The sequence below is a fragment of the Leptodactylus fuscus genome, chromosome 4, assembly GCF_031893055.1.
Source record: "Leptodactylus fuscus isolate aLepFus1 chromosome 4, aLepFus1.hap2, whole genome shotgun sequence".
Taxonomy (NCBI): Eukaryota; Metazoa; Chordata; class Amphibia; order Anura; family Leptodactylidae; genus Leptodactylus; species Leptodactylus fuscus.
Genome location: NC_134268.1, coordinates 3096533 through 3110647, shown reverse-complemented (window position 1 = coordinate 3110647; position 14115 = coordinate 3096533). Strand labels below are relative to the sequence as shown.

Here is a 14115-nt window from a genome sequence, read left to right as displayed (position 1 = left end):
AACAGATAGTAATAGATTGTATTCTCTTGTCCTACAGTCGGCCTCTCCTCTCCTGACATGGCTGATAACAGATAGTAATAGATTGTATTCCCCTGTCCTACAGTCGGCCTCTCCTCTCCTGACATGGCTGATAACAGATAGTAATAGATTGTATTCTCCTGTCCTACAGTCGGCCTCTCCTGACATGGCTGATAACAGATAGTAATAGATTGTATTCCCCTGTCCTACAGTCGGCCTCTCCTGACATGGCTGATAACAGATAGTAATAGATTGTATTCTCCTGTCCTACAGGCGGTCTCTCCCCAGGTCAATCATATCATTGAGGAGTTGTGTATCTGGATGGGGCTATGACTAGTTGTGTTTTGCTGCGGGGTGTGACACCAGAGGGGGCGCTCTTCTCTCCTCTCACTGTTACCAGCACTGCACTCATTGACTCTTAACTAGCTGTTATATTTATGGAGCAAAACCACAAAGTGTCGGTGGCCTCGGTGACCTCGCTGTGCTCTGGACACACAAGAACCTGCTGACCTTTCCTTAAGACGTCCTCATGCCTTGTGAGATGTTGTGGTGTCGGGGTGACGTGGGCTGGAGTCTCTGGTAACACTTCCTGTCATTAGTTTATGGAAATCATCACTTTATGTTGTAATTTTGCGTTATAATCGTTACATAGAAACATTCAGGAGATTGTAAGGCCCTGGAACTCCTGCACTATGTCACTATGTACAGCTCTACACACTAGTAGTCACTGACCGGACACAGCACCCATGCTGACCCCTGACTATGATATAAGGGTCAGTATATACAGGACAGCACAGCTTGTGTATATGGAGTAGTCACTGACCGGTCACAGCGTCCATGCTGACCCCTGACTATGATATAAGGGTCAGTATATACAGGACAGCACAGCTTGTGTATATGGAGTAGTCACTGACCGGTCACTGCGCCCATGCTGACCCCTGACTATGATATAAGGGTCAGTATATACAGGACATCACAGCTTGTGTATATGGGGTAGTCACAGACCGGTCACAGCGCCCATGCTGACCTGACTATGATATAAGGGTCAGTATATACAGGACAGCACAGCTTGTGTATATGGAGTAGTCACTGACCGGTCACAGCGTCCATGCTGACCCCTGACTATGATATAAGGGTCAGTATATACAGGACAGCACAGCTTGTGTATATGGAGTAGTCACTGACCGGTCACAGCGCCCATGCTGACCCCTGACTATGATATAAGGGTCAGTATATACAGGACAGCACAGCTTGTGTATATGGGGTAGTCACTGACCGGTCACAGCGTCCATGCTGACCCCTGACTATGATATAAGGGTCAGTATATACAGGACAGCACAGCTTGTGTATATGGAGTAGTCACTGACCGGTCACAGCGCCCATGCTGACCTGACTATGATATAAGGGTCAGTATATACAGGACATCACAGCTTGTGTATATGGAGTAGTCACTGACCGGTCACGGCGCCCATGCTGTCCCCTGACTATGATATAAGGGTCAGTATATACAGGACAGCACAGCTTGTGTATATGGAGTAGTCACTGACCGGACACAGCGCCCATGCTGACCCCTGACTATGATATAAGGGTCAGTATATACAGGACAGCACAGCTTGTGTATATGGGGTAGTCACTGACCGGTCACAGCGCCCATGCTGACCTGACTATGATATAAGGGTCAGTATATACAGGACAGCACAGCTTGTGTATATGGAGTAGTCACTGACCGGTCACAGCGCCCATGCTGACCCCTGACTATGATATAAGGGTCAGTATATACAGGACAGCACAGCTTGTGTATATGGGGTAGTCACTGACCGGTCACTGCGCCCATGCTGACCCCTGACTATGATATAAGGGTCAGTATATACAGGACAGCACAGCTTGTGTATATGGAGTAGTCACTGACCGGTCACGGCGCCCATGCTGACCCCTGACTATGATATAAGGGTCAGTATATACAGGACAGCACAGCTTGTGTATATGGAGTAGTCACTGACCGGTCACGGCGCCCATGCTGACCCCTGACTATGATATAAGGGTCAGTATATACAGGACAGCACAGCTTGTGTATATGGAGTAGTCACTGACCGGACACAGCGCCCATGCTGACCCCTGACTATGATGTAAGGGTCAGTATATACAGGACATCACAGCTTGTGTATACGGAGTAGTCACTGACCGGTCACAGCCTCCATGCTGACCCCTGACTATGATATAAGGGTCAGTATATACAGGACAGCACAGCTTGTGTATATGGGGTAGTCACTGACCAGTCACAGCGCCCATGCTGACTCCTGACTATGATATAAGGGTCAGTATATACAGGACAGCACAGCTTGTGTATATGGGGTAGTCACTGACCGGTCACAGCGTCCATGCTGACCCCTGACTATGATATAAGGGTCAGTATATACAGGACAGCACAGCTTGTGTATATGGAGTCGTCACTGACCGGTCACAGCGCCCATGCTGACCCCTGACTATGATATAAGGGTCAGTATATACAGGACAGCACAGCTTGTGTATATGGAGTAGTCACTGACCGGTCACAGCGTCCATGCTGACCCCTGACTATGATATAAGGGTCAGTATATACAGGACAGCACAGCTTGTGTATATGGAGTAGTCACTGACCGGTCACAGCGCCCATGCTGACCCCTGACTATGATATAAGGGTCAGTATATACAGGACAGCACAGCTTGTGTATATGGAGTAGTCACTGACCGGTCACAGCGTCCATGCTGACCCCTGACTATGATATAAGGGTCAGTATATACAGGACAGCACAGCTTGTGTATATGGGGTAGTCACTGACCGGTCACAGCGTCCATGCTGACCCCTGACTATGATATAAGGGTCAGTATATACAGGACAGCACAGCTTGTGTATATGCAGTAGTCACTGACCGGTCACAGCGTCCATGCTGACCCCTGACTATGATATAAGGGTCAGTATATACAGGACATCACAGCTTGTGTATATGGGGTAGTCACTGACCGGACACAGCACCCATGCTGACCCCTGACTATGATATAAGGGTCAGTATATACAGGACAGCACAGCTTGTGTATATGGAGTAGTCACTGACCGGTCACGGCGCCCATGCTGACCCCTGACTATGATATAAGGGTCAGTATATACAGGACATCACAGCTTGTGTATATGGAGTAGTCACTGACCGGTCACAGCGCCCATGCTGACCCCTGACTATGATATAAGGGTCAGTATATACAGGACATCACAGCTTGTGTATATGGAGTAGTCACTGACCGGTCACAGCGTCCATGCTGACCCCTGACTATGATATAAGGGTCAGTATATACAGGACAGCACAGCTTGTGTATATGGAGTAGTCACTGACCGGTCACAGCCTCCATGCTGACCCCTGACTATGATATAAGGGTCAGTATATACAGGACAGCACAGCTTGTGTATATGGAGTAGTCACTGACCGGACACAGCACCCATGCTGACCCCTGACTATGATATAAGGGTCAGTATATACAGGACAGCACAGCTTGTGTATATGGAGTAGTCACTGACCGGTCACGGCGCCCATGCTGACCCCTGACTATGATATAAGGGTCAGTATATACAGGACAGCACAGCTTGTGTATATGGAGTAGTCACTGACCGGACACAGCGTCCATGCTGACCCCTGACTATGATATAAGGGTCAGTATATACAGGACAGCACAGCTTGTGTATATGGGGTAGTCACAGACCAGTCAGAGCACCCATGCTGACCCCTGACTATGATATAAGGGTCAGTATATACAGGACATCACAGCTTGTGTATATGGAGTAGTCACTGACCGGTCACAGCGCCCATGCTGACCCCTGACTATGATATAAGGGTCAGTATATACAGGACAGCACAGCTTGTGTATATGGGGTAGTCACTGACCGGTCACAGCCTCCATGCTGACCCCTGACTATGATATAAGGGTCAGTATATACAGGACAGCACAGCTTGTGTATATGGAGTAGTCACTGACCGGACACAGCACCCATGCTGACCCCTGACTATGATATAAGGGTCAGTATATACAGGACAGCACAGCTTGTGTATATGGAGTAGTCACTGACCGGTCACGGCGCCCATGCTGACCCCTGACTATGATATAAGGGTCAGTATATACAGGACAGCACAGCTTGTGTATATGGAGTAGTCACTGACCGGTCACGGCGCCCATGCTGACCCCTGACTATGATATAAGGGTCAGTATATACAGGACAGCACAGCTTGTGTATATGGAGTAGTCACTGACCGGTCACGGCGCCCATGCTGACCTGACTATGATATAAGGGTCAGTATATACAGGACAGCACAGCTTGTGTATATGGGGTAGTCACTGACCGGTCACAGCGTCCATGCTGACCCCTGACTATGATATAAGGCTCAGTATATACAGGACAGCACAGCTTGTGTATATGGGGTAGTCACTGACCGGTCACAGCGCCCATGCTGACCCCTGACTATGATATAAGGCTCAGTATATACAGGACAGCACAGCTTGTGTATATGGGGTAGTCACTGACCGGTCACAGCGCCCATGCTGACCCCTGACTATGATATAAGGGTCAGTATATACAGGACAGCACAGCTTGTGTATATGGGGTAGTCACTGACCGGACACAGCGCCCATGCTGTCCCCTGACTATGATATAAGGGTCAGTATATACAGGACAGCACAGCTTGTGTATATGGAGTAGTCACTGACCGGTCACAGCCTCCATGCTGACCCCTGACTATGATATAAGGGTCAGTATATACAGGACAGCACAGCTTGTGTATATGGAGTAGTCACTGACCGGTCACAGCGCCCATGCTGACCCCTGACTATGATATAAGGGTCAGTATATACAGGACAGCACAGCTTGTGTATATGGGGTAGTCACTGACCGGTCACTGCGCCCATGCTGACCCCTGACTATGATATAAGGCTCAGTATACATGTATTTACCCCTCCCCCACTCCGCTCCCATCTCTTTTAGTGGTGAGCACTGAGTACATCACATCTGAGAATATTCCCCCCCCCCCTCCCGAGGAGCCGGTGGATATATATGTTTGTTTTCTCTATAGGTAGTAGATATAGTGACAGATTCGGCCTCGCTCCTTTACCAGACGTGCCCCGTATACCCCACTGTTGGATCTATATACTGTGACATCTTCTCTCTTTGCAGCTTTCAGTGAAGAGGAGGTAACATTATGGATCAGCGGCCTGACCTGGGCGCTCACTGACACCCTGAAGTCACCCACCCCCCTACAGGCCGAGAGGTAAGTACTGACCCCCTGCAGGGCAACAGGATGGGGAGCTCTAATACTGTATCAGCTCAGCAGTATCACACAGGATAGGATTAGATACACAGCTCAGTATACAGTATCACACGGGATAGGATTAGATACACAGCTCAGTATACAGTATCACACGGGATAGGATTAGTTACACAGCTCAGTATACAGTATCACACAGGATAGGATTAGATACACGGCTCAGTACACAGTATCACACAGGAAAGGATTAGATACACGGCTCAGTACACAGTATCACAGGATAGGATTAGATACACGGCTCAGTACACAGTATCACACAGGATAGGATTAGATACACGGCTCAGCATACAGTATCACACAGGATAGGATTAGATACACGGCTCAGCATACAGTATCACACAGGATAGGATTAGATACACAGCTCAGTATACAGTATCACACAGGATAGGATTAGATACACAGCTCAGTATACAGTATCACACAGGATAGGATTAGATACAGCTCAGCATACAGTATCACACAGGATAGGATTAGATACACAGCTCAGCATACAGTATCACACAGGATAGGATTAGATACACGGCTCAGTATACAGTATCACACAGGATAGGATTAGATACACGGCTCAGTATACAGTATCACGCAGGATAGGATTAGATACAGCTCAGTATACAGTATCACGCAGGATAGGATTAGATACACGGCTCAGTATACAGTATCACGCAGGATAGGATTAGATACACGGCTCAGTATACAGTATCACGCAGGATAGGATTAGATACACGGCTCAGTATACAGTATCACACAGGATAGGATTAGATACACGGCTCAGTATACAGTATCACACAGGATAGGATTAGATACACAGCTCAGTATACAGTATCACACAGGATAGGATTAGATACAGCTCAGTATACAGTATCACACAGGATAGGATTAGATACACGGCTCAGTATACAGTATCACACAGGATAGGATTAGATACACAGCTCAGTATACAGTATCACGCAGGATAGGATTAGATACACAGCTCAGTATACAGTATCACACAGGATAGGATTAGATACACAGCTCAGTATACAGTATCACACAGGATAGGATTAGATACACAGCTCAGTATACAGTATCACACAGGATAGGATTAGATACACGGCTCAGCATACAGTATCACACAGGATAGGATTAGATACACAGCTCAGTATACAGTATCACACAGGATAGGATTAGATACAGCTCAGTATACAGTATCACACAGGGTAGGATTAGATACACAACTCATCAGACTGTATCACATCACTTGCGTATATATTCCGAAGCACACAGTTCAGCGGGGGCTATTCATTTCTTTGGGGTTGCCCCTTACACCCCCATATTTCATGCCCATTACACGCTCTGACCCTTGAGATTCCGGTTCCTCATGTCAGATATATATTTGCGCTCGGCCGCTCTTTGACTGTCAGCTCTGCAGCAAACACCGGAGATTACAGACATTGCAGTCACGCATGTAGCGGGCGGGGGAGGGGTGGTCACTATTCCAGTCTGTGATCACCGATCTCATTGATTCCTGCAGGGGCCCCTGAGCTTGATCAGTTTGTGGGCCCCAGAGATCATGTCTATACCCACTATGAAATCCCTCACTATTTATTCAATAGATTGGTTAACACTGCGGCTTCGGGCCCTTGTTTCTTTAGGGCCCCTATAGGTCTGTCTCTATGACTCACTAGCACCCCCTAGCTGCAGTGTTGTGACTTGAATCTTATTTCTCATTTGTGCTCAATCACTTTCTTTTTAGTCTTGTGTTAGCTCCTCCCCTGAGGACCATGGCCACACCCCCAGCACTGCCCCTGCTTAATGTTATATAACAGTACAGGACCTGAATTGTTTCAGACCCTAGGCCAGCCACCATGTCTGCAGCCCTGTTACATATATATACACTCACCGGCCATTTTATTAGGTACACCTGTCCAACTGCTCGTTAACACTTAATTTCTAATCAGCCAATCACATGGCGGCAACTCAGTGCATTTCGGCATGTAGACATGGTCAAGACAATCTCCTGCAGTTCAAACCGAGCATCAGTATGGGGGGGTAGAAAGGTGATTTGAGTGCCTTTGAACGTGGCATGGTTGTTGGTGCCAGAAGGGCTGGTCTGAGTATTTCAGAAACTGCTGATCTACTGGGATTTTCACGCACAACCATCTCTAGGGTTTACAGAGAATGGTCCGAAAAAGAAAAAACATCCAGTGAGCGGCAGTTCTGTGGGGGGCGGAAATGCGTTGTTGATGCCAGAGGTCAGAGGAGAATGGCCAGACTGGTTCGAGCTGATAGAAAGGCAACAGTGACTCAAATAGCCACCCGTTACACCCAAGGTAGCCAGAAGAGCATCTCTGAACGCCGCACAGTACGTCCAACTTTGAGGCTACAGATGGGCTACAGCAGCAGAAGACCACACCGGGTGCTACTCCTTTCAGCTAAGAACAGGAAACTGAGGCTACAATTTGCACAAGCTCATCGAAATTGGACAATTGAAGATTGGAAAAACGTTGCCTGGTCTGATGAGTCTCGATTTCTGCTGCGACATTCGGATGGTAGGGTCAGAATTTGGCGTCAACAACATGAAAGCATGGATCCATCCTGCCTTGTATCGGTAACGGTTCAGGCTGGTGGTGGTGGTGTCATGGTGTGGGGAATATTTTCTTGGCACTCTTTGGGCCCCTTGGTACCAATTGAGCATCGTTGCAACGCCAAAGCCTACCTGAGTATTGTTGCTGACCATGTCCATCCCTTTATGACCACAATGTACCCAACATCTGATGGCTACTTTCAGCAGGATAATGCAATGCCATGTCATAAAGCTGGAATCATCTCAGACTGGTTTCTTGAACATGACAATGAGTTCACTGGACTCCAATGGCCTCCACAGTCACCAGATCTCAATCCAATAGAGGAGCATCTTTGGGATGTGGTGGAACGGGAGATTCGCATCATGGATGTGCAGCCGACAAATCTGCGACTGCAACTGTGTGATGTCATCATGTCAATATGGACCAAAATCTCTGAGGAATGCTTCCAGCACCTTGTTGTATCTATGCCACCAAGAATTGAGGCAGTTCTGAAGGCAAAAGGGGGTCCAACCCGTTACTAGCATGGTGTACCTAATAAAGTGGCCGCTGAGTGTATATATACCAGCTATCTACCGGAGCTGAATTCACAATTCTGCTGACTTCTACCTTCAAGATCTCTCTGCTGCGCGGCATCATGGGAGTCGTAGGTTCTGTGACTTGTCTACGTGTGCGATCGTGACTTTTATCCTGTTTTCTGTGTGCAGATGGCTGCGGAAACAGTTTGAGGCGATGGATCGGGCCAAGGACGGCAGGTAGGACTGTACGTGATGTATTTATACCGACTCCTCGTAAGATCTGACGCCAAATCCTGCGCAATAACAAACACCCCTCCCCCATCCCCACTGAGGGCAATTGGATTATACTGCTCAGTGACGTCAAGTCCCCTCTAAGATCCTGATCACATGAGGGAGACAGCACAGATCAAAGGGATCCAGTGACAGCAGCGAGGGTAATACACAGAGCAGACCTGGGGAGAAGTGGTACTGTGCAGAGGAAATACGAGGGAAGTGGTACTGTGCAGAGGAATACGAGGGAAGTGGTACTGTGCAGAGGAATACAAGGGAAGTGGTACTGTGCAGAGGAAATACGAGGGAAGTGGTACTGTGCAGAGGAAATACGAGGGAAGTGGTACTGTGCAGAGGAAATACGAGGGAAGTGGTACTGTGCAGAGGAAATACGAGGGAAGTGGTACTGTGCAGAGGAATACGAGGGAAGTGGTACTGTGCAGAGGAAATACGAGGGAAGTGGTACTGTGCAGAGGAAATACGAGGGAAGTGGTACTGTGCAGAGGAATACGAGGGAAGTGGTACTGTGCAGAGGAAATACGAGGGAAGTGGTACTGTGCAGAGGAATACGAGGGAAGTGGTACTGTGCAGAGGAAATACGAGGGAAGTGGTACTGTGCAGAGGAAATACGAGGGAAGTGGTACTGTGCAGAGGAATACGAGGGAAGTGGTACTGTGCAGAGGAATACGAGGGAAGTGGTACTGTGCAGAGGAATACAAGGGAAGTGGTACTGTGCAGAGGAATACAAGGGAAGTGGTACTGTGCAGAGGAAATACAAGGGAAGTGGTACTGTGCAGAGGAAATACAAGGGAAGTGGTACTGTGCAGAGGAAATACAAGGGAAGTGGTACTGTGCAGAGGAATACGAGGGAAGTGGTACTGTGCAGAGGAATACGAGGGAAGTGGTACTGTGCAGAGGAATACGAGGGAAGTGGTACTGTGCAGAGGAAATACGAGGGAAGTGGTACTGTGCAGAGGAATACGAGGGAAGTGGTACTGTGCAGAGGAATACGAGGGAAGTGGTACTGTGCAGAGGAATACGAGGGAAGTGGTACTGTGCAGAGGAATACGAGGGAAGTGGTACTGTGCAGAGGAATACGAGGGAAGTGGTACTGTGCAGAGGAATACGAGGGAAGTGGTACTGTGCAGAGGAATACGAGGGAAGTGGTACTGTGCAGTGTCTATATATACAGTATAGGAGCAGTAGTACTGTGCAGTGTGTATATATACAGTATAGGGGCAGTAGTACTGTGCAGTGTGTATATATACAGTATAGGAGCAGTAGTACTGTGCAGTGTGTATATATACAGTATAGGAGCAGTAGTACTGTGCAGTGTGTATATATACAGTATAGGAGCAGTAGTACTGTGCAGTGTGTATATATACAGTATAGGAGCAGTAGTACTGTGCAGTGTGTATATATACAGTACAGGAGCAGTAGTACTGTGCAGTGTCTATATATACAGTATAAGAGAAGTAGTACTGTGCAGTGTGTATATATACAGTATAGGAGCAGTAGTACTGTGCACTGTGTATATATACAGTATAGGAGCAGTAGTACTGTGCAGTGTGTATATATACAGTATAGGAGCAGTAGTACTGTGCAGTGTGTATATATACAGTATAGGAGCAGTAGTACTGTGCAGTGTCTATATATACAGTATAGGAGCAGTAGTACTGTGCAGTGTCTATATACAGTATAGGAGCAGTAGTACTGTGCAGTGTGTATATATACAGTATAGGAGCAGTAGTACTGTGCAGTGTGTATATATACAGTATAAGAGCAGTAGTACTGTGCAGTGTATATATATACAGTATAGGAGCAGTAGTACTGTGCAGTGTGTATATATACAGTATAGGAGCAGTAGTACTGTGCAGTGTGTATATATACAGTATAGGAGCAGTAGTACTGTGCAGTGTGTATATATACAGTATAGGAGCAGTAGTACTGTGCAGTGTGTATATATACAGTATAGGGGCAGTAGTACTGTGCAGTGTATATATACAGTATAGGAGCAGTAGTACTGTGCAGTGTGTATATATACAGTATAGGAGCAGTAGTACTGTGCAGTGTGTATATATACAGTATAGGAGCAGTAGTACTGTGCAGTGTGTATATATACAGTATAGGAGCAGTAGTACTGTGCAGTGTGTATATATACAGTATAGGAGCAGTAGTACTGTGCAGTGTGTATATATACAGTATAGGGGCAGTAGTACTGTGCAGTGTCTATATATACAGTATAGGAGCAGTAGTACTGTGCAGTGTGTATATATACAGTATAGGAGCAGTAGTACTGTGCAGTGTGTATATATACAGTATAGGAGCAGTAGTACTGTGCAGTGTGTATATATACAGTATAGGAGCAGTAGTACTGTGCAGTGTGTATATATACAGTATAGGAGCAGTAGTACTGTGCACTGTGTATATATACAGTATAGGAGCAGTAGTACTGTGCAGTGTATATATACAGTATAGGAGCAGTAGTACTGTGCAGTGTATATATACAGTATAGGAGCAGTAGTACTGTGCAGTGTGTATATATACAGTATAGGAGCAGTAGTACTGTGCAGTGTGTATATATACAGTATAGGAGCAGTAGTACTGTGCACTGTGTATATATACAGTATAGGAGCAGTAGTACTGTGCAGTGTGTATATATACAGTATAGGAGCAGTAGTACTGTGCAGTGTGTATATATACAGTATAGGAGCAGTAGTACTGTGCACTGTGTATATATACAGTATAGGAGCAGTAGTACTGTGCAGTGTATATATACAGTATAGGAGCAGTAGTACTGTGCAGTGTGTATATATACAGTATAGGAGCAGTAGTACTGTGCACTGCCTATATATTCGGGGTATCAGAGGTGCTGGCGGTCGGTCACATGGCCGGTTGGCGGTCGGCGCAGGGTGACACCACGTTTTGCCAGATTCATAGGGACACGACATAAACAGGATGACTGAGAGGAAGTGATAAGAGCGGCAGGATGGGGAGAGATCCCGAGCAGGAAATGGAGTCAGAGGATGACTGAGGCTCGGTCTATGGGGCCCTCTCCGTCATAGGGCGCCATTGTCATAAATAAGCCCCACCCACAAAGTCTGAGATTGCAGGAGGAAAAGTCCTCTAAATCCTGTGCCCCAGATGTGCGGCCCCCAGAACTGACCTGCCGTGTGCCCCCCCCCCCCCCATACATGTCCTTCATGTCAGCTCTGAAATCTGGGGTCAATACGATGAAACCATTGAGGATTATGTCATGTGCTCACTGAGCTGAGTGTGCATGTATACAGAGGAGCTAAGAGGTATAGCAGATAACTGAGTGTGCATGTATACAGAGGAGCTAAGAGGTATAGCTGTGAGCTGAGTGTGCATGTATACAGAGGAGCTAAGAGGTATAGCAGATAACTGAGTGTGCATGTATACAGCAGAGTCAGGAGGAAGAACTGTTAGCGTAGTGGGACTGTATGTGAGGGAGGAATAGCTGAGTGTGCAAGTCAGAGGAGTAGCTAGAGGGTCAGCAGGGTACACACATCCAAGTGGGTTCCGACCCAGATATACTCATATTATATCTATACAGTGACCATATAGTGGTATATACCGGCTCTGCAGGCAGTATACAGTGACCATATACTGGTATATACCGGCTCTACATAGGGCTTTGCAGGCAGTATACAGTGACCATATACTGGTATATACCGGCTCTACATAGGGCTTTGCAGGCAGTATACAGTGACCATATAGTGTGTGATGTACAGGGGATTCAGAAGCTCTGGTTTCTTTCCCAGCAGCAGTCTTTATTGCAGCAGACCAGCTCACAGGTACAGGTAGTGCTGCTCAGCATGTCAAAACAAACAAATGAAAATAAAGCCCTACGCCTCTCCTGCGGCTTACTAAACAATTTCTTCCCTCACTAACCAGGGGTCGGCCTACTGCTGACCTCCTAACAAAACAGGGTTTACCAGTAAACAAGGGGTGCACATACCCAGCACTGTAACAGCGTCCTTTTGGCAGAGTTCTCTCGGGCTGGTTGGCTGTGTCAGTCTTTCAGTCTCTCTCCTCGCTCACTCACCAGCACACCTGTTCTACTTACAGGGCTCTGCTGGTCTATTCCCAAGACTGGAACGGATTGCCCTGCAGGACTGGCCCGAACTTTACTCCAGTCTGGGACCTACAAGCTAAACGCCTGTGCATACTGCAACAGTCTTGGGGAAAAATAGCGGTTCTCCCACACTATACCCCTCTCCACTTCACAAGTGGTATATACCGGCTCTACACAGGGCTCTGCAGACAGTATACAGTGACCATATAGTGGTATATACCGGCTCTACACAGAGCTCTGCAGACAGTATACAGTGACCATATAGTGGTATATACCAGCTCTACACAGAGCTCTGCAGACAGTATACAGTGACAGTATAGTGGTATATACCGGCTCTACACAGAGCTCTGCAGGCAGTATACAGTGACCATATAGTGGTATATACCGGCTCTACACAGGGCTCTGCAGACAGTATACAGTGACCATATAGTGGTATATACCGGCTCTACACAGAGTTCTGCAGACAGTATACAGTGACCATATAGTGGTATATACCGGCTCTACACAGGGCTCTGCAGACAGTATACAGTGACCATATAGTGGTATATACCGGCTCTACACAGGGCTCTGCAGACAGTATACAGTGACCATATAGTGGTATATACCGGCTCTACACAGGGCTCTGCAGGCAGTATACAGTGACAGTATAGTGGTATATACCGGCTCTACGCAGGGCTCTGCAGACAATATACAGTGACCATATAGTGGTATATACCCGCTCTACACAGGGCTCTGCAGACAGTATACAGTGACAGTATAGTGGTATATACCGGCTCTACGCAGGGCTCTGCAGACAATATACAGTGACCATATAGTGGTATATACCGGCTCTACACAGGGCTCTGCAGTCAGTATACAGTGACCATATAGTGGTATATACCGGCTCTACGCAGGGCTCTGCAGACAGTATACAGTGACAGTATAGTGGTATATACCGGCTCTTCAGGCAGTATACAGTCATGGCCAAAAGTTTTGAGAATGATACAAATATTACTTGTTACAAAGTCTACGGCTTCAGTTTTCCTAATGGCAATTTGCATCTACTCCAGAATGTTATACAGAGTGATCAGCTTAACAGCAATTACTTGTAAGTCAATATTTGCCTAGAAAATGAACTTTATCCCCCAAAACACATTTCAACATCATTGCAGCCCTGCCTTAAAAGGACCAGCTAACATCGTTTCAGTGATGGCTCCAGTAACACAGGTGCGGGTGTTGATGAGGACAGGGCTGGAGATCAATCTGTCATGATTAAGTAAGAATGACACCACTGGACACTGTAAAAGGAGGCTGGTGCTTGGCATCAT

The 14115-nt window shown here is 47.0% G+C and overlaps 1 protein-coding gene across 2 annotated transcripts in view; it reads left to right on the top strand.

Annotated features, from left to right (window-relative positions):
• LOC142200011 (1-phosphatidylinositol 4,5-bisphosphate phosphodiesterase gamma-1-like) overlaps window positions 1-14115 on the top strand; it is an 89642-nt gene that overhangs the window by 15378 nt on the left and 60149 nt on the right. For both annotated transcript variants that reach the window (XM_075270003.1, XM_075270004.1), the window contains exons 3-4: window positions 5210-5303; window positions 8629-8676. In XM_075270003.1, the coding sequence (XP_075126104.1) occupies window positions 5210-5303; window positions 8629-8676 (142 nt within the window). The remainder of the gene's footprint in view (window positions 1-5209; window positions 5304-8628; window positions 8677-14115) is intronic.